At 46.7% G+C, this 18,539-nt stretch overlaps 1 protein-coding gene and 1 long non-coding RNA gene across 8 annotated transcripts; one reads left to right on the top strand and one right to left on the bottom strand.

Annotated features, from left to right (window-relative positions):
- Positions 1–17,739, bottom strand: LOC120833691 (bone morphogenetic protein receptor type-2). 7 transcript variants are annotated; one of them, XR_013453060.1, is made up of 21 exons: positions 17,510–17,739; positions 16,674–16,835; positions 14,983–15,171; positions 14,694–14,903; positions 14,140–14,241; positions 13,953–14,065; positions 13,162–13,392; positions 12,696–12,810; positions 9,705–9,865; positions 9,479–9,626; positions 9,253–9,389; positions 7,554–7,690; positions 5,605–5,794; positions 4,974–5,058; positions 4,796–4,893; positions 4,617–4,721; positions 2,672–2,863; positions 2,404–2,466; positions 1,398–2,334; positions 511–1,296; positions 1–364 (listed from the first exon to the last, which is right to left on the bottom strand). XR_013453060.1 is itself a non-coding variant. In XM_078091033.1 (20 exons), exons 2-20 carry the CDS (start codon positions 16,738–16,740, stop codon positions 1,016–1,018), a joined length of 3,561 nt encoding a protein of 1,186 aa, XP_077947159.1. In that variant the 5' UTR covers positions 16,741–16,835; positions 17,510–17,739; the 3' UTR covers positions 1–1,015. The 7 variants fall into 7 exon arrangements, 5 of the variants coding, with proteins under 5 accessions (XP_077947159.1, XP_077947160.1, XP_077947156.1 ...); XM_078091033.1 differs by having other exon boundaries at positions 1–1,296; XM_078091034.1 differs by having other exon boundaries at positions 1–1,296; positions 13,953–14,044.
- On the top strand, positions 14,790–16,659 carry LOC144388807 (uncharacterized). Its single transcript, XR_013453068.1, has 2 exons — positions 14,790–14,929; positions 15,036–16,659. It is a non-coding gene; the product is annotated as an uncharacterized LOC144388807 (long non-coding RNA).
- Positions 17,740–18,539: the final 800 nt, after the last annotated feature.

Below are 18,539 nucleotides of genomic sequence, written 5' to 3'. Positions count from 1 at the left end.
TTTATGTAAAGTTGTTTTGGGTCCAACAGCTTTTGGATGGCAAGCAGGTAGAGCCAGTAAGTTATAGTAAGTTTTCGAAGATCAGGATCTTTAATTCTCTTCTCGTGGTACTTTCTTAGACCCACTGAGAATATATGAGTGCTTTAACTCTGGGTTCCATCTTTCTTCTGATATAATCTCATCTTTTCATACACTAAATAAAGATTTAAAACGTGAGAGCGCTCTTGCCAATGGTTCCTGAGCAGGTCACGCAGGTCACAAGGCCGGTGGAACGTGGCTCATCTCCATCTTCTCCACTTCCTCTCTCCTCCCAGCAGGTGAAGAACGTGGTGATATGAGCTGACTGCATAGTAGAGCTTGAAAGCTTGAAAGCAACAGATTCCAAAATAAATACCCAGATTAATATAGTATGGTTTGTAGAAACTCTAGATAATGCTAACTTTTGTTTAAAGTTCTTCAAAATACAGTGGAAGACCTGATCTTCACCAACAAGCTACTGATGGCTTTTACCTGAACATCTAGCTGGGAGGAGCCACCTGGCCCGGATTACTGACACTATCGGGGTCAAACCTATAAGTGGCTGTATTTGGCATCCCAGGAAGGCCTATCACGGAGAGGCTGTGTCTGATGCTCTATTGATCCTCTTGACTTTCAGCTTGGATCCTGTAGCGTAAAGGCCCATGATGTCCAGGAAATGCTCCTAGGTGATTGGCTGCTGTTACTAGTAGGCGTGGCTTACTGGCTCCAGGTAAGGCCTTGACCCTTCCTGGGGAACAACTTTACCCATGAGGCTGATAACGTGCGTTCCTCTCTCGTAGATGTCTGGCCTCCTACTGCAACACATTGTGTGGATATTTTGGCCTGATAGGTTGGTTTGGATTGGTTGATAACTCAAAAAGCCCCAAATCTCTTCCCGGGTAAAGCCCCCAAACTACTGGAGGTGTCCTGTTCACTCAATTTTCTACCATAAAATAGAAGGAAAGAAGTAAAGAAAAAAACAAAATGTGCTCTTCTTTTAGAAGCGGGTCATTCCGTCGGGTTCGGAGGTTGTGGTCGCTGTGCACGCTGTGCCTCCGCCTCCCACCAGAAACACTGCCATGCTGGATTTGGACTGATTGATCTTGGGGAGGCTTCCTGCTCCATGAGGACCGGAAGGTAAATGGTAGAACTCAAAATCCGTTTCGAGAGCTGTGTCTGTAGAGACGAACCAGGAGGCGGGACGCCATTTCTTCAGGGTGTACGGAGTCTTGACGCGACGTTTTATTTTCTCTCCCGAAGAGTTCAGACTGCCGTCATCTGTCGAGGGGAACGCAACATGAGTTAAAGTCACAGGTAGAACATGTTTAAGGAGGGATGTGAGTAACTAATTGGTTCTTCAGTACTTCATCTGGACTCACCTGAGGAGATGCAGGACAGGTCCAGGGAAAGGGGACGCTCAGGCCTCTTGGCTCGGGCCTTTCCCATCTGGATCCGCAGCACACCTGGAGTTTCTGGATCCGAGACGGGACTATGTGGAGCCGCAGGTTTTGGAAATTTAACCTCAAAAACTGAAGCTTTTGGATTCACTACTGGAGCTTCCAGATGTAAAACTGGAGGTCTTAGAGCTTGAAGTTTTGGACCATGGGTCAAGGCATTCAGAAACAGAGCTGTTGAAGATGAGGTGTTTGGGTCTTGTGAAACTGGAGATCCCGGGCCCTCTGGTGCCGGCACTGGAGCTGAGCAAGAATCTTGATTTCTACGGTCTGGAACCAGTGCAGTGGTAATGGAGCGGACCAGGTGAGCTTCTGGGCTTCTGGATGATCCAGGGCTCGGTGCTGGTTGTGCAAAACAGGCTGTCTGGACACATGGGAATGCATCAAGACCTCTATCCTTTGCTGTTGGGTCAAGGTCCGCTGAAACCGGAGACTCACTCATCTGCTGACTTGCTGGGCGTAGCTCTGGTTCTGGACCTTGGTGGACCTCTGAACCAATCATTTTCTTATGTGTGACCTTCAAACCCTGGATTGTCACATTGGATGCCGGCACCGCACTGTTGTTGTTGTTGTTGGAGTTTGAGCCTTGACCCGACCCTATTATGCCCATTTGTGACTGATGATGACGATGATGAAAAGGAAGGAGAAGAAGCTCTCTTTCGGCCAGTGGATGCTCTCTCTTCAACAGTGGTTTGTGTTCGTCCAAAGAGTTGAGCAGGTTCAGGTTGTCACATCCGACCATCTGGTCCTCCATCTTCTCCTCCTCCTCCAGCTGTGGACCGGCTTGATTGGTTTGACCTTCTCCCGTCATGCCGCTCGTCACCAAGGTGGGAACACTGGCGCTGTAGCTGTTCTGGTCCACCTTGGAGTAAACCCGACCGTTAGGGGAGAGGGCGCCTCTTGCGCTGATGTTTTTGGTCACCGTGGTTACCTGAATGGGTGCTACAGGCATGGCGACCATCACAGTGTTCATTTTAGCAACGCCTGTTTCCACCTGAAATACAGGAAGTTATGGATTAGTGACACAACTAAACATAAGTTAATTATTTTGAAGCTATGATTATCAACCAAAAAAACACCAAAGCCTTAAATAACTCTAGAACTCTAGTAAGGTCCTGATTTGGGTTTCAATCAATTATCCACCTTTCAGTTCTTCAAAGTGAAGTCAGAGCTTCATGTGTTAGTAGATCCTCCTATACCTGTCTGTGGTATGACTTGAGCTTTCCCAGGTTAAGTCGAGAAGAGGCGTCACTGGTTCTGGGGAGCAGCTGGAGACTGGTGGGCCTGTGAGGCGGGTTCTGCTGTTTGGAAAAGGGCTGAAAGGAGGAGGGGGGAGAGTCGAGCCAACCTACGACCCCATGTTCACCCTGGAGATCCAGGACCGAGTTCACCTATAGGTAGGACAGGAGCAATGTTACATGGCACATTCAGAAAGGTACAGTTGGGATCAAAAGTTTACATACACTTGTAAAGAACATGATGTCATGGCTCTCTTGAGTTTTCCGTTATTTCTACAAGTCTGATTTTTCTCTGATAAGAGTGATTGAAACAGATACTTCTTTGTCACAAAAAACATTCACGAAGTTTGGTTCTTTTATGACTTTATTATGGGTTAACAGAAAATGTGATCAGATCTGCTGGGTCAACAATATACATTTTTTAATTGGTTACATGTCCCATGGCCATTTTCACTTCAAATAAGACGCTTTTGGTAGCCATCCACAAGCTTCTGGCAAGCTTCTCGTTGAATCTTTGACCACTCCTCTTGACAGAATTGGTGCAGTTCAGTTAAATTTGATGGCTTTCTGACATGGACTTGTTTCTTCAGCATTGTCCACATGTTCTCAATGGGATTTAAGTCAGGACTTTGGAAAGGCCATTCTAAAACCCCATAGAATGGCTAAATCCATTCTATTACCACTTTTGATGTGTGTTTAGGGTCATTGTCCTGTTGGAACATCCAACTGTGTCCAAGACCTAACCTTCGGGCTGATGATTTTAGGTTATCGTGAAGAATTTGAAGGTAACCCTCCTTCTTCATTATCCCATTTACGCTCTGTAAAGCACCAGTTCCATTGGCAGCAAAACAGCCCCACAGCATAATACTACCACCACCGTGCTTGACGGTAGGCATGATGTTCTTCCTGATCGTGGCAGTGACAAAACAGTGCCATGCACCCGGAGGACCCGGATTCGAATCCCACACGTACCTATCTGCTTTCTTTTTTTCTTTTGTAATGCAAGTCTATCCGACAGGCGGGGATGGGGAGGACAATATGGCCGACGGTGGGGGGGGGGCGAGGCACGGACGTTACGGCGGGGTGAGGGGCGACGATACGGCAGACGCTGGGTGGGGGGGGGGCAAAGCGCGGACGTTATGGCGGGGGGCGGGGCTACGATGGGGGTTGAGGCGACGATACGGCCGACGGCGGGGGGGGGCGCTAGCATGACGCTAACATGGTGCTAGCTAGCATTTTACTAGTAATAACAGGACCCAACTGCTGACAAGTGGCTAAAACAGCCAGAATAAAATGAGTCATGTCTTTAGTTTGCTAGCTAGCCTTTGTCCTTTGTGGCTAGTCTTCACTTGCCTGCTTGGCCGTTTCATGCGCAGGCACCTGCGGGCAGTCTAGGCCACACTCTGCTGTATTTTCTAGTTCGCACTGTTGCTCTTGGGACCTGGAGCTGCTTTGAAATGGCTCCAAGTGACTTTCCTGACTTGTTCAAGTCAATGATTCGCTCTTTCAGATCCATGCTGAGCTCCTTTGACTTTCCCATTGTAGCGTTTGTGGGCGTTTGTGTCCAATGAGCCCTATTTAAATGGCCTCAGAGAAGTCACCAGCTGTAGTCACTCACAAGAAGTTAAGAGGCCATGCTATGAAGCTCATTTCATTGAGTCATGTTCATGTTCATATTCATGTTGCTGTATGTATATTTTTGACCCAGCAGATTTTGTCACGTTTTCTGTTAACCCATAATAAAGTCATAAAAGAATCAAACTTCATGAATGTTTTTTGTGACAAAGAAGTATCTGTTCCAATCACTATCAGAGAAAAATCTGAATGTTCTTTACAAGTGTATGTAAACTTTTGATCATAACTGTATTAGTACTTTAAGTAGTAGTAGTGCTATAAGCCTCCAGACCTGATTGTGCGACAGGCTGTGAGTCTCTTGCTCAGTTGGGCCAAACTGCTTCTGTGAATGTTCCATCAGGATCTCGTCAGAACCTTCCCTCAGGTTCTTCCGGACCTATGGAGACAGGGAAAGATGTGTAATGGCTGTGGGGACACCTAGCTTGCTCAGTAGACCATGAAGATGGAGACCTCCTCTGGCTTCAGTTTCACGGCCTCCAGGTCTTCTTCGGACAGATGTACCAGGACTTTGGACCCGGGGACACCTGCATCAGGGGCACATTCAATTCCTGTGGAAAACGTCCATTCTAGATTAACAAGACACATCCATGTTGGTGTGTGTATGCGCTTTTTTGTGTGTGAGACTTACCAGGCTCAAAAATCGAGCAGAGGTTGGAGGCAGGTGTCAGGGTGGTGTTGGAAAACATATAGATATCTGATGTGGATGATCGAGTCTGAGACAGATAGAGAGACATATAATAAATAAGGTTAAATATAGTTAGATAATAAAGTATAATAAAGTCTACAATGTATTTTAATAAATATAGTTTACTATATATAAATACAATTACATAAAATAAATACAATAGATATGATTTAATATCACTAAATATATAAATATGATAGGCGGCACGGTGACGTGGTGGTCAGCACTGTGGCCTCACAGCAAGAAGGTCCTGGATTCCACTCCGCCCAGAGGCCTTTCTGTGTGGAGTCTGCATGTTCTCCCCGTGTCTGTGTGGGTTCTCTCCGGGTTCTCCGGCTTCCTCCCACAGTCCAAAGACATGATCAGGTTAATTGGGGACTTTAAATTGCCCGGAGGTGTGTGAATGTGAGTGTGAATGTCTCTGTGTAGCCCTGCGATTGGCTGGCGACCAATCCAGGGTGAACCCCGTTTCTTGCCCGAAGTTGGCTGGGATGGACTCCAGCCCCCCCGCGACCCTGTTTGCAGGATAAGCGGTTTGACAATGGATGAATATAAATATGATGAAAGGTGGTACCTGTGCCTGCAGTCGCTCATAGTTGATGGCGTTTCGGTTTTCACAGCCTTCTGCTGCACTCATGGTGGTCTTGACAACCGCTGCTGTGTTACCGTCTCCCAGGAGATTGTTGGCCACGCCCACGTTGAGATCCTCAATGTCGGTAGAGGCGGCGCCAACCGGAGAAGGCCACCGGACCTGAGACCGATTCCTGAGAGAGATATCAGTTTTACTGTATATGGGTGTGTAGTCGTGTACCTCTGGTTGTCTAGTGCACTGTGTGCAGTGGCGGCTGGTCCATAGAGGGCCATGGGTCGTGGCCCCACCTTGAGCCACAAAAATATATATATATTATAATAAAAGTACATTTAACAAATAGTTAATATTTGTGTATTTGAAATATGGAATATACCCAGTAATATTTGTAAGATATCTGTGCAAAATATAGGCTTTTCCTGCATGTCCACCTCGCCGCTTGTCTCAACTGAGCTCAGGCCAGGTCCCAAAACGGCGGGTCCGATGCTACGTTCACACCGAACATGACGCGAATGTGTCGCGTCACCTCAAACGCTCTAAACGCGCCGCAGGACTCTCGGAGTACATGTGTGGTCAGTTTGCATGTATCGCGTATTCGCGGCCAAGGCGACTGAGAGGGGGCGTGGTTTATCACCCTGAAACAGATCTACTTTCCTCCATTAAAGCATCCGTAGGCGCAGACAGCTTCTACAGGAATTGCGTCTGGATGACTGCCGGTTCATGGTTCTAGCCGTTAGCCCATTTGATAGCTCCTTGGCTCGGATTGGGCACCGGACTTCACCCCCTTCACATTATACTTCCAAGCCGACGGAACTGTCCCCTGGAGAGACATCGTATGCTCAAGCACAACCAAACGGCTCTTTTAAGAGCCAGACACACAAATCATTGAGCAAACGTCCTTTATATTACTTAATATTTAGCAGTGTGTCGTTTAACAATACAATTACCCTACACTTTATTGTACTAAATTCAGTGCAGTGATGGGATGCTGTAAAAATGCATATATGGCTGTATGCTGTTTGTTAAAAGTGCGAGATCTTTCCCGGACCGGTCGCAATAAAGGTACGAGGATGTATTGTACAGCTCGGGATACGGGTGTCTGCAGGACGATGGGGAGCATCGCGCCGCAGCGTCCCAGCGTTTTGTTGGCAAAGATGGAATATTTCAACTTTGCGTTTTGCTGCGTTTGGGCGTTTGACTTCTGTGCATAGACTTTGTACGTAGTCCTGTTCGGTGTGGACGTACCATAAGAAGCAGTTAATGAGTGACTTAAAATATAATTTTAGAGTCCTGAATTACATTCAGTTTAGGGCCCTTTGCCGCCCTACGCGGCGCTCTTGGGGCTGGATCGAGTCTCGAGAGGCGCCGTTTTAACAACCTAATAAGAGCAACCACGAGCAGCCCGGACGTTTAGCTAGCTAGTTAGCTACGCGCTAACGCCATGTTCAGCTTCCATGCTCCCTTTTTAAATCAACGGGGACAGAATCGAGCATGGACAGATACGCGAGTAAGGGACATGAAGCTCTTGTCCGAAGAAAACTACAGAGAATAGCGAGACACACGGATTACACCACTACCGTACGCTCCAGTATAAAGGCGCAGCGTGAATAACGTGCGGGCTTGACTGTGTTTGGAAGGCTGGTTGACCGCAGCGATAAACTCCGTCACGTCGCCGTGTTAAACTTAACATCGCTACCCAGCTGCAACGCACACAGGACTGCGGTGAGGACACAAATAGAGCACATGGATGAAAACAGGGACATTTTATCAAAAATAATTCATTGTGTGAAGTGGTGATACCTTTTTATACCTTTTTGCATTGAATCATACTGGGGATGTTTACTGAAATTGATTAGCTGGCCCTACCCAAAAATAATTCCACCAGCCGCCACTGACAGTGTGTGTCCCTTTTGTGTGTGTGTGTCTGCGTGTACCTCTGGTTGTGTACCAAGCTGTGTGTAGTCAGCAGTGTGAGGTCACACAGTCTCTCCTCAGCACACTGAGCAGTGAGACGAGCTTCAGCGTCTTGATCCCAACAATCCTCCATCGTCTCCTTCAGGGAGCGCAAGGCCTACAAGTACACGAGTACTCAAGCTCACAAGTACACAGAGTACCACTGACATTACTACGACTTCACTCAAAAAAACGATACATGTGCCACATTCTGCGCTTTTAGCGTCGTTCTGCTGACTGAAATTGGCTGCAACGTCATTTTTTATGGCTCGGGTGGAAATCCGTATTCGGTAAGTAACGTCAACTGTTACGTTGTTAAATAACGCTTGCACACAAGTTGTGAAACGTTCTTAATAAGTTAAACCAGGGAAATTCCGCTCCATTTTACTAAAGTCTGATTTGGCAGCATTCAAGCTAGTTAGCTGAGCGTGTTTAGCATCATGACCAGAGGTCAGTCATCTTCAAAACCACGAGGGGAGTCAGTCCCTGTCAGCGTCCTTCCCTGTCACTTACCACGGCTTCAGAGCAAGACCAACATTCGCCGCTTTAGCTAACGTTAGCTAACGTTGACTAGCGCTAGCTAGAGCAGCGCATGTTTCTTAAGGTAAGTTCAGTCTTCATGTTTCACCTGTAAGTTTTTTAAAACATTGACTTCTCTGTGACATTTGGAGTATTCCAGCATTCCACTTCTCTAATACATGTATCTCATCTTTTGTAGTTTGCTCAGCATCACCATGGCTCTGATGGAAACCTCTGTATGATAGTAAGCAATAGTCTGTATGCGCAATGCTTTTCACTGTCATTTGTTTAGTTGGATGTGTGCTAATTATCCCGTTCTCCTTTATAGGATTCTGCACGCAGATGTGTAAGGAATGCGGTTTGGATCTGGATTTGAGGTTGATATTAATTTACATTGTCAATCATTGAAATACACAATGCACTTGATCATTTTTGGACTTTTGTTAATTAATTTCCTGATGAGATGGTTTATTATTTTGTATTTGTTGTATTGGATGGTCAGTTCTGACTGAGAATTTGCAATAAAAACGCTTTAACTACATTATGTTTCATGTGTCTTAATAGGGGATCAAATAAGAAATGTTTAATAAAATAATTGTTTTAGTATTTGATAAAATGAGTTGGACTAATTCAACGTAATCATATTGCATGGATGTTCTTAGATTGAGTTAGGTCTACACATATTTATTGGATGGAAATCCTGCACACAAATAAATTGAGATCATCCAATGACTTACTTTTTGAGTTTAGATTGAGTTGAACGAACAACATTTTTTTATATTTGATTAATGGTATCTAGTCATTTGAGATGAATTTGATCAAAATGAGTTGGACTAAATCTATTTAATCCTATTTTGTGAATGTTCTTAGATTGAGTCGGGTCTACACATATGTATTGGATGGAAATCCTGCACACAAATAAATTGAGTTCTTCCAATGACTTATTTTTTTGAGTGTACATAGTTTTCCAGGTACCACAAGTTCACCCAAAGGAAAAGTCAACTGCTGAGAAAGAAACGCCTCATCATGTCAACAGGCGGAGTCATCTCATATGAGGAAATGTGAGCAAAGGTGAGGACAGGACGGGTCCAAATAGGTGAGTTAAGGACAGTACAGGTGAGGACAGGCCTGAACGGGTGGGGGGAGGACAGGAACACCCACCAGGCTGTTGTCCTTCCAGGCTTCGGGGAATTTGGGTCTGAACTTTTCTTTGCCGACCAGAATCTGCATCTCTTCAAAACTGGGATGGTTCCCGAGCTCCTCCTGGAAGGCCAGCTGGTACTCTGGTACCGGGTCACCTGAGCACACACCAGGTTCAAAATACTATTGTAGTATTGATACTACACACAGAGTACTTGTAGTACTGCGTTGCGCTGCTGAGACCCACCTGGGAACAGGTGAGAGCACCTCCTGAAGCTCTCCCAGTAGAGGAGCCCCAGAGCGTAAACATCCACCTGCTTCAGCGCCGACTCGCAGTCCCTCAGGTTCAGAGCTCCACCCAGAACCTCCGGGGCCATGTAGCGCACCGTCCCCACCTGCACACACACACACAGGTGAACCCCCCCCCCTTAAGCCCGCGGGAGTCATCCCCTGCAGCTGTCGCATCTCCTAACCTCAGAAATAGCCACGGTGTCCTCGTCTCCGTGGTGACAGGGACGGCTTCCAGTCAGCCGCATTGACAGGCCGAAGTCAGCAAGGACGCAGGAAAGGTCTGACCGGACAAGGACGTTCCTACTGGTCACGTCCCTGTGGGCCACCGCCGGTTTGTACTGGTCTGAGGGGAGAGGCGGTAGAGACCGGTATATAGACTGGTCCAAGAGAAGAGACAAGCCTGGTCTGAGGCTAGAGAAAGGAGGAACCAGTATACAGACTGGTCTGAGAGGGGGGCCTGTCTTTCTACTTTGAGAGAAGAGACCAGTCTTTTTACTGGTTCTGAGAGGGTGACCAGTATTTATACTGCTGTGAAAGGAGGAACCAATATATACTGGTCTGAGAGGATATACATAAACTAGAAAATTCTGCAGTAATTTTAAGAGTGTGGCCTAGACTGCCCGCAGGTGCCTGTGCATGAAACGGCCAAGCAGGCAAGTGAAGCCTACCCACAAAGGCTAGCTAGTAGCTAGTTTAGTATCAATATCAGTAGAAACAGCTGTAATACTAATATTATTAGTCATAGTAGTATTTGTAGTAACATTAGTAGTAATTGTAGTATTAATACCAGTAGAAATACTAGTAGTACTTTTTCCTAGTAGTGTCAGTTGCAGAGTCGCTACTAGAAGTAGTATTTTAGTACTACTACTAGGAGTCATTTTAATAGCAGTAGAAATACTAGTAGTAGAAGTGATAGTAATAGTATCATTTGTAGTAGTACTACTAGTTGTAGTAGTACAATTAGTAGTTGTTGAAGTATTAATAGCAGTAGAAATACCAGTAGTATTATGTCTGCATGAGTCAGTGCCACAAAGGCAATCAAAGACAGCCTAGCTAGCTATCTAAAGACATGAGAGATTTTCACTGGCTGTTTTAGCCACTTGTCAGCCTTTTGGTCCTGTTATTGCTTGTGCAATGCTAGCTAGCACCATGTTAGCTAGCATAGCGCCATGTTAGCGCACCGAACTCTAGACCCTCCTCCCCCCGACTACGCCTCGATATCCTGTCCATGAAGACCACAAACAAGATTGGTGACAAGGCGCAGCCCTGGCGAAGGTCAACTCCCACCGGAAACACCTTTGACTTAGTGCCGAGCACCCGAACACAGCTCTCGCTTTAGACATACAGGGAATGGATGGCCCGAAGCAAGGACCCCCTCACCCCATACTCCCGCAGCACCTCCCACAGTTTCTTTCGGGGGACCCGGTCATACGCCTTCTCCAAGTCCACTAAACACATGTAGACTGGATGAGCATACTCCCAAGCCCCCTCCATGATCCTAGAAAGAGTAAAGAGCTAGTCCGTCGTTCCATGTGTAGACACATATATCCTCCAGATGTTCCCAGTTCACCCTCACTACACGCTTGGGTTTACCGGGTCTGTCCCGAGTCTTCCCCCATCCTCTGACCCAGCTCACCACCAGATGGTGATCAGTTGACAGCTCTGCCGCTCTCTTTACCCGAGTGTCCAGAACATGCGGCCTCAGATCAGACGATACGATTACAAAATCGATCATTGATCTTTGGCCTAGGGTGTTCTGGTACCACGTACACTTATGAACATCCTTATGTTCGAACATGGTGTTTGTTATGGACAATCTGTGACTGGCACAGAAGTCCAGTAACAAACAACCGCTCGGGTTCAGATTAGGGAGACCATTCCTCCCAATCACGCCTCTCCAGTTATGTCCATCTCCACGTGCGCATTGAAGTCTCCCAGTAAGACTATGGGGTCCCCTACTCGAGCCCCATGCAGGACTCCATTCAGGGTCTCCAATAAGGCAGAATACTGTGAGCTGCTGTTTGGTACATATGCACAGACAACAGTCAAGAGTTTCCCCCCCACCACCGGAAGTCGTAGGGAGGCGACCCTTTTGTCCACCGGGGTAAACTCCAATGTAGCAGCACTCAGCCGGGGACTTATGAGTATCCCCACATCCGCCTGGCGCCTCACACCATGGGCCACTCCGGAGTAGAATGTCCATCCCCTATCCAGGAGTGTGGTTCCAGAGCCGAGGCTGTGCGTAGAGGTAAGCCCCACTAGATCCAACTGGTAACGCTCCCACACAAGCTCCGACTCCTTCCCCCCCAGAGAGGTTACGTTCCATGTCGGCCAGCATCTGCCGCCCAGGTCTGTTCCTTCTAAGCCCCCACTGTCACTGCCACCCTTGTAGCAGCTCAAAATGGGGGCCCTGGGCTTCCTCCGGGCCGGGTAACTCCTTCCCTCTTCCGTTTTTTCATAAGGTCTTTTGAACCATTCTTAGTCTGGCCCCTCGCCTGAGACCACTTTGCCAAGGGTAACCCTACCAGGAGCACAAGGTTCCCGACAACACAGCCCTCAGGGACCTAGGGACATATGACTGCAGCACCCCCTAGTGTTCAAATATTCTGAAGAAATCAGGGTAGACTTAATGTGAACATATTCTAGACATTTGGTGAGCAAAAACTATGACTACTTTTGAAGTTATATGTCTATTAGGCCACACCTCTTACAAACTTCATTGGTCCATAACTTTGATAAAAAATGAGATATCAACAAGCTTTTAACTTCAGATGGCGTTGAGCCAACAACCATTCCCTGAGAATTTCATGACAATCGGACCCAGCGCCTGGGAGGAGTTCGCATTTTTTCACAAAAATTCAAAATGGTGGAAAATCTAGTTAGTCGCACTTGCATACCATGATTGACTTTTTTGTAGAGCACATCCAAGAGAACCGGTGAGTACAATTTCAAGTCAATCACTGAAACTAGGAAAAAAATCTCTCTAAAGGGAGCACTTCCAGGGGGCACTAGAGAGTCATTTTTTTATCCCCAATTTTTGCACTTCTGATTCGCACGCCAAGTTTTTGTATATGATAAAGGCCTCAAAAGTGAAATTAAAGTGGAGAAATAAGAAGAAGAAGAATTCTTCAAAACACAATAGTCGGCTCAGGCCCTAACAAGGAGAATAATACCTCCTTTGTAGAGTTCAGTGTGCAGGAAGGCAAGTCCTCTCGTCACACCGTGAGTCATCCTGCAGCAGGTAGACCAGTCCACCGTGTGGTGAGACAGGAAGCCAGACAGACAGCCCTGAGACAGAGAGACAGTATATTATAAATAATAGATAAATAATGCTGTGTGTGTATAGATAAACATAGGTGGTTATAAACAAGCATTCTTTATGTAAGTGAATGACGCGTAGTGATAATGAAGATTTAATTTGTGTATGTGTGTGTAGTTGAGTGTCTCCCTGTGTGAGTGTGTGTGTGTCTCTGTGTGCCCATATGTGTGTTTGTGATTCAGTGGCTCCAGACAGGAAGTGGGGCTGAAGACTCCCATCACAATAACAGGATGGGAGGAGTCAGACGGCCCCGAGCAGTTAATTGTAGTACTTCAACCTCTGGCCCTCCAGTGTACATCCTCGGCCTTCGAGGGTCTCACCTGTGGGTAGAACTCCATGAGGATGAGGAATTCGGGCCTCCCGTCGGCCGCCGCCCGCTCCTCGGCGCCCAGGAAGCCGGCGAGGTGGGGGTGCTGCAGCAGCGGCAGGCCGTGGATGGAGCGCTCGTTGCAGAAGTTGTGCCGGTGGGCTGAGCTGAAGAGTTTGACGGCAATGCAGCGCTCGTTGAGAGAGCCGCGGAACACCGTGCCGTAACGCCCTCGACCAATGAGCTGTCAGGAGGGAGGAGAGCGCCGTCAGAGAAAAGCTGCTTGTGGTTCCTTATGTGTTCAGCAGGGTGTTCTGTACGGTGTCACGTCGTTCCCCTCACGCTGGCCAATCAGGGGGGAGTTGCGGTCCATGCCAGTGATTGGGGGAGGCGGGTGTTCCCGTGTTTTGGGGGGCTAGAAGAGTTCTATGTTGTTGTTATTGCTGTCTGTGAGTATCGAGGGAGTGTACCGATAAGTTCTCTGCTGCTGGAGAACCAAATGAAGGATTCCAGAACGTCCATTCGCGTGTGCTGAGTGACCCTCGACCCCCCGACGCTACAATATTATATTCATTATGTTTCATTTTACATTAGTATATTTTGTTATATTTCTTTATATGCTTTTTTCTGTGTTATGTTACATTTATAATCTTATATAATTTTACATTTAAGTTGTTTTTATCGGTTTCTTAAACTTTGAAAATAATGTTTGAGCCAGTCTACGTAAAAAACCGGATGATTTAATCATGATGTCTACACTACAGACTAGCTGTTCAGGTACTGAGTGTGTGAGTGTGTGTGTACCTCCAGTAGTTGCAGATGATCCAGGTCCACAGCGCCGTGTGTGTTTGCTGCCTCCATCACATCCAGAGCCGACAGACCAAGCTTCTGCTTCCCTGAATACACAAACAAATGCACTATTTAATTCATTGTGTGTGTGTGTGTGTGTGTGTGTGTGTGTGTGTGTGCGCGTGCGTGTGCGCAAGGCCACCTTTCATTGTGCGGTATCCCAGGAACAACACCACAATCACGACAGCTGCTATGGCACCGATTACCAGAGCGATGAGCGCCGTCTCCTCCTGCCGCTCGCGCTCTGTTGGATGACGACGACATCACTAAGCTTCATCTTTCTTCTACTAACGGTTTACTATATTGTCTCCTTAAAATATCATTTCATACTAGATTTTTATAAATGTTTTCCAAAGGTTTCTAAGAGAAGAGAAACCCGCTAAGCTAACGTTAGCCTGGAAAATCTGGATCTTGTCAGGGACACAAGCAAAGCTCACACAGTCATTTATTAAGCCATTTATTGCCACATGTGTTACACATGAGGAATTTGACTTATAAAATGAAGGATACAGTAAAATAAGATAAAGATATACATGCAAGAATTAACAATACAAACAGATAAGTACGTTAAAACAAGCATGTATGTCCATGTTTCCATGGTGAGAGAAACCACTAAGCAACATGTTTCTGGGGTGTTTAACGTTAACATTATTAGAAAGACAAGCTAAGCTAACCTTAGCACGGGAAGCATCTCACCTGTCTGTCTGTCGCTCTGCCCGTCTGCCTTCAGCAGCCTCAGCGCCGGGGTGTCGGCGGTCGGCGGGGCCTCGGTGAAGTTGCCGTTGCAGAGGTCTCGGCTGCAGCAGCAGAACCTGTAGCTGCCGTTCTGGACCTGAGAGGGCGTTGCGGTTACTAGGCAGCGGTCGCCATGACACTCCTGCTGGTTGCCAATGCGAGTCCAGCAACCTGGAGGACGGGAAAAACCGCATGCTGTAAGTATCTGAAAGCATATGTTATGATACAAGTGTGTTTGTGTGTGTCTCACCTTGCTTGACCAGGTGCATTTCCCCGTCTGCTCTCTTTTCCCACAATCCATAGCAGCGGGAGCCGGGGACACAGTGGACCGTGCCGTTGTCTTGCACAGCTCCTCGTAGCTCATTGGCCGGTCCGCTGAAAGGCTCCACCCCCTGGAGCTTGTCAGTGAAGGCACAGTGTCTGTCCTCCTCCTGAAGGCCTGAACACAGAGGGTTAACCGGTGTGTCTCTGGAAACAGGGTCACACCAGAACGCCTCTTCTCTTCAAGAGGACGATGACATGATAGAAGCTGCCTCAGGCCGATGTTCTCTCTATTACTCCAATGTCCTAACATCTCGTCTCTCAAGACATTGTTCCACTGATTTCCAGTCTGAGCAACACAAACTCTTCACAGCTGATCTGAGCTTTGACTATGAACCCGACCCGAATCCAAGACCCGGGCCTCAGAGCTCCACAGAGACCCAAGTCCAAGACCCCCGCATCCACACTAAATATTTCATATGAACATATTTTAAACAATGTGTTTTGGTCAAGATCATCTCTCCAGAGGATGAACCCTTCCGGATCTTTCCTCTAGCACACCTTCAGGATTAACTCTCATTTATCTGGCTTCAGATGTGCAAATGATCAAACGTCTGCGGTGAATCCTAAAGTCCTTCACGGCGGCGTCTCAGGAATCTGACTGACCCTCCCAACCGCTGTTTAGTCTACTGTAACACACACACGCACACAGGAAGGTGGAATGTGTGTGTGTCTTATCAAACAAATCACATGATGAACACAAACTGGCTGACGACAGTGTGTCTGTTTGTCAATGTGTGTCTGTGTGTGTGTGAGAGTGTGTCTGTGTGTGATAATTGCAGAAGGAATTAGTTGGATAAAACAGGAATGTGAGCCGTGTTCTTGTAACTCACGTGCTGTGAGCTCACAGCAGTGCATGATGGGAGCTGGAGTTAGGGTTGCCACCTTTAGTACAGAAAAATAAGGGACGCTACGGCCTCCATTCTTTCAAATTGACATTCCATCAAGAGTCCCGACCTCCTCTGACTCTGATTGGTTAATTTCAGGTTCAGGGCCAATCAAACCAACGATGGCAGAGTGTCACCCAATACGGCCCAATAGGATGCTGCATTGAAGACAGCTCGGAACATACGGGAAAACCCCGGATGCGTTATTTCATTCTTATTTTATTTATTATCTATTACTTTTTATTACTTATTTATTATTATTATACCGGACGATTCCGTATTTTAAGGGACGGGTGGCAACCCTATCTGGAGTCTCTCATGTAGGTGTGTCCCGAGGAGACTGATCATATTGCATATAACAGTTTCCCTCTCTTCCAGTCAGTGCTAAGCTAGGCTAATAGTTTCCCTCTGTTTCCAGTCAGTGCTAAGCTAGGCTAATAGTTTCCCTCTGTTTCCAGTCAGTGCTAAGCTAGGCTAATAGTTTCCCTCTGTTTCCAGTCAGTGCTAAGCTAGGCTAATAGTTTCCCTCTGTTTCCAGTCAGTGCTAAGCTAGGCTAATAGTTTCCCTCTGTTTCCAGTCAGTGCTAAGCTAGGCTAATAGTTTCCCTCTGTTTCCAGTCAGTGCTAAGCTAGGCTAATAGTTTCCCTCTGTTTCCAGTCAGTGCTAAGCTAGGCTAAATGAGCCTGTACTGTATAGTGAAATAAACAGTATGAAAATGTCCTCTGAACTGACCACTGACGGCGGGCAGAAGCAGGAAACACAGACGCACTGTCAACAAAGCTCCGCCCACAGCGGCCATGATGGATCCACCTCGCTGGTTCGAGTCCCAGCGACGTCTCACTGAAACGCAGGTGAGCGTCACTGATCGTCGCTCAGATTATCCTGAAAATCACACTAATATTGAGAGAAAACACAGAGAATAATAGAATAGTAATTAAAAGCTTTTTACATTAATTAAACGTCCATCTATAGGCTAATCACTTGTTTTAATATCTATGATTACAATTATTTACACATTTCCCTAAACTATTCCTCGATTGAGGTTATTTTGTCCACTGTTACTTACAATCATTAAAATACACCAGCAGCTAGCATAGCACAAACATGCTTGTGCCAACTGACAATGCTACGCTACGTAATAATGTAATGTAACCTATGGAAGAGGAGCGGGCTTATGTAAGGGCCCATTTTATTTTTATTCTTTTTCATTCTTATATTACACTAAGGAACCAAGTCAAATTGCTCTCTGTACCATATGTGGCAATAAATGGCTTCTGGTTGTGAAATATATACAGTTATCATATTTAATATAAAACAAATGGGCTGACCGTTAATCAGCTGTGACTGTAATATTTCAGTGTGACCTTCATGCTCCATGCTCTCTCTCTCCAACACACCTGCATCATACATGTGGAGGCGCGTGTGCGCCCTTTAGAGTCACTGATCACAGCACCGATATCGAATTATTGATCAGCAGGTGAATTGACAGCTGAGGGCGGAAGGGCGTGGCTCATCGGACGGTCAACGTGTGACCGCCGACCGACTGACCGGTGCGCGCGCGTTCTTACCGGGAGGAAGACTCCGGGCGGCTATGAGATGAAGCAGCCTGTCTGCTGTCTGCCTCTTACGGCTCGGTGTGGCTCGGCTCGGCTCGGCTCGGCTCGGACTCTCCTCTGCGTGTTGGCTCCGGATCAGCAGCAGGTTTGTGGATCAGAACCAGAGGGTCCAGAGACCGGAATGAGGCTGGGTTCGTCTGCAGCAACAGAGACGCAACAGAGTGTTGACGCCACCACGCACTGAGCTTCCGGCGGTCTCTGTCAGAATAAAAGCCGCAGCATCCCGTATCCGGTTTCTGGTGGAGGCGGACCAAGGAGCTGCTTGATTGATGGATAGAAGGATATAAACTTTATTAATCCCCGAGGGGAAATTTGTGTGCAATAGCAGCAGTACAGTAAATAAAGTGAGAATGAAAAATGCACAATATATACACAGTAAATAAAATAAAATAGCAGAGCAAATATATTAAGTTAAGTAAAAGGAGAATGTACAGTGGAATATGTATTACATTAATTAAATTAGAAAATTAAATTAAGACAGTAGTGTTGTAGTTCAAGTAAACGAGGATTTATCCAGAGGTGTTATGTTGTGTTTTGTTGTAGAGTCTTATTGCCGTTGGCAGGAATGTTTTCCTGTATCTGTCCTTGTGACAGCGGAGCTTCATCCGCCTGTTGGAGAAGGTTCTCCGTGTCCCTGCAGTGGGTGGGGAAGAGGGTGATCCGAGTTGTCCAACAACAGTTTTTTCAGTGTCCTCCTCTCGCTCCTGTTGGCAGCCAATGATGGAGCTGGCCCTCACCAGCTCCAATGCTGCTCCCTCAGCAGACAATGGCAAAGTACAGAGCACTGGCCACAACAGACTGGTAGAACATCTCCAACATCTTGCTGCATACATTAAAAGACCGAAGTTTCCTCTAGAAAGAGAGTTGACTCATCCTCTTCTTGTACACAGCGTTGATGTTGGCCTTCCAGTTCAGTCTGTTGTCGATGGAGACATCCAGGTACTTGTATTCCACCACTATGTCCACTTCCTTCTTTGGTAGA

This window comes from Gasterosteus aculeatus, chromosome 16, assembly GCF_964276395.1.
Source record: "Gasterosteus aculeatus chromosome 16, fGasAcu3.hap1.1, whole genome shotgun sequence".
Classification (NCBI taxonomy): Eukaryota; Metazoa; Chordata; class Actinopteri; order Perciformes; family Gasterosteidae; genus Gasterosteus; species Gasterosteus aculeatus.
Note: the sequence above shows the minus strand (reverse complement) of the source record. Positions and strands in the feature narration are given on the sequence as shown.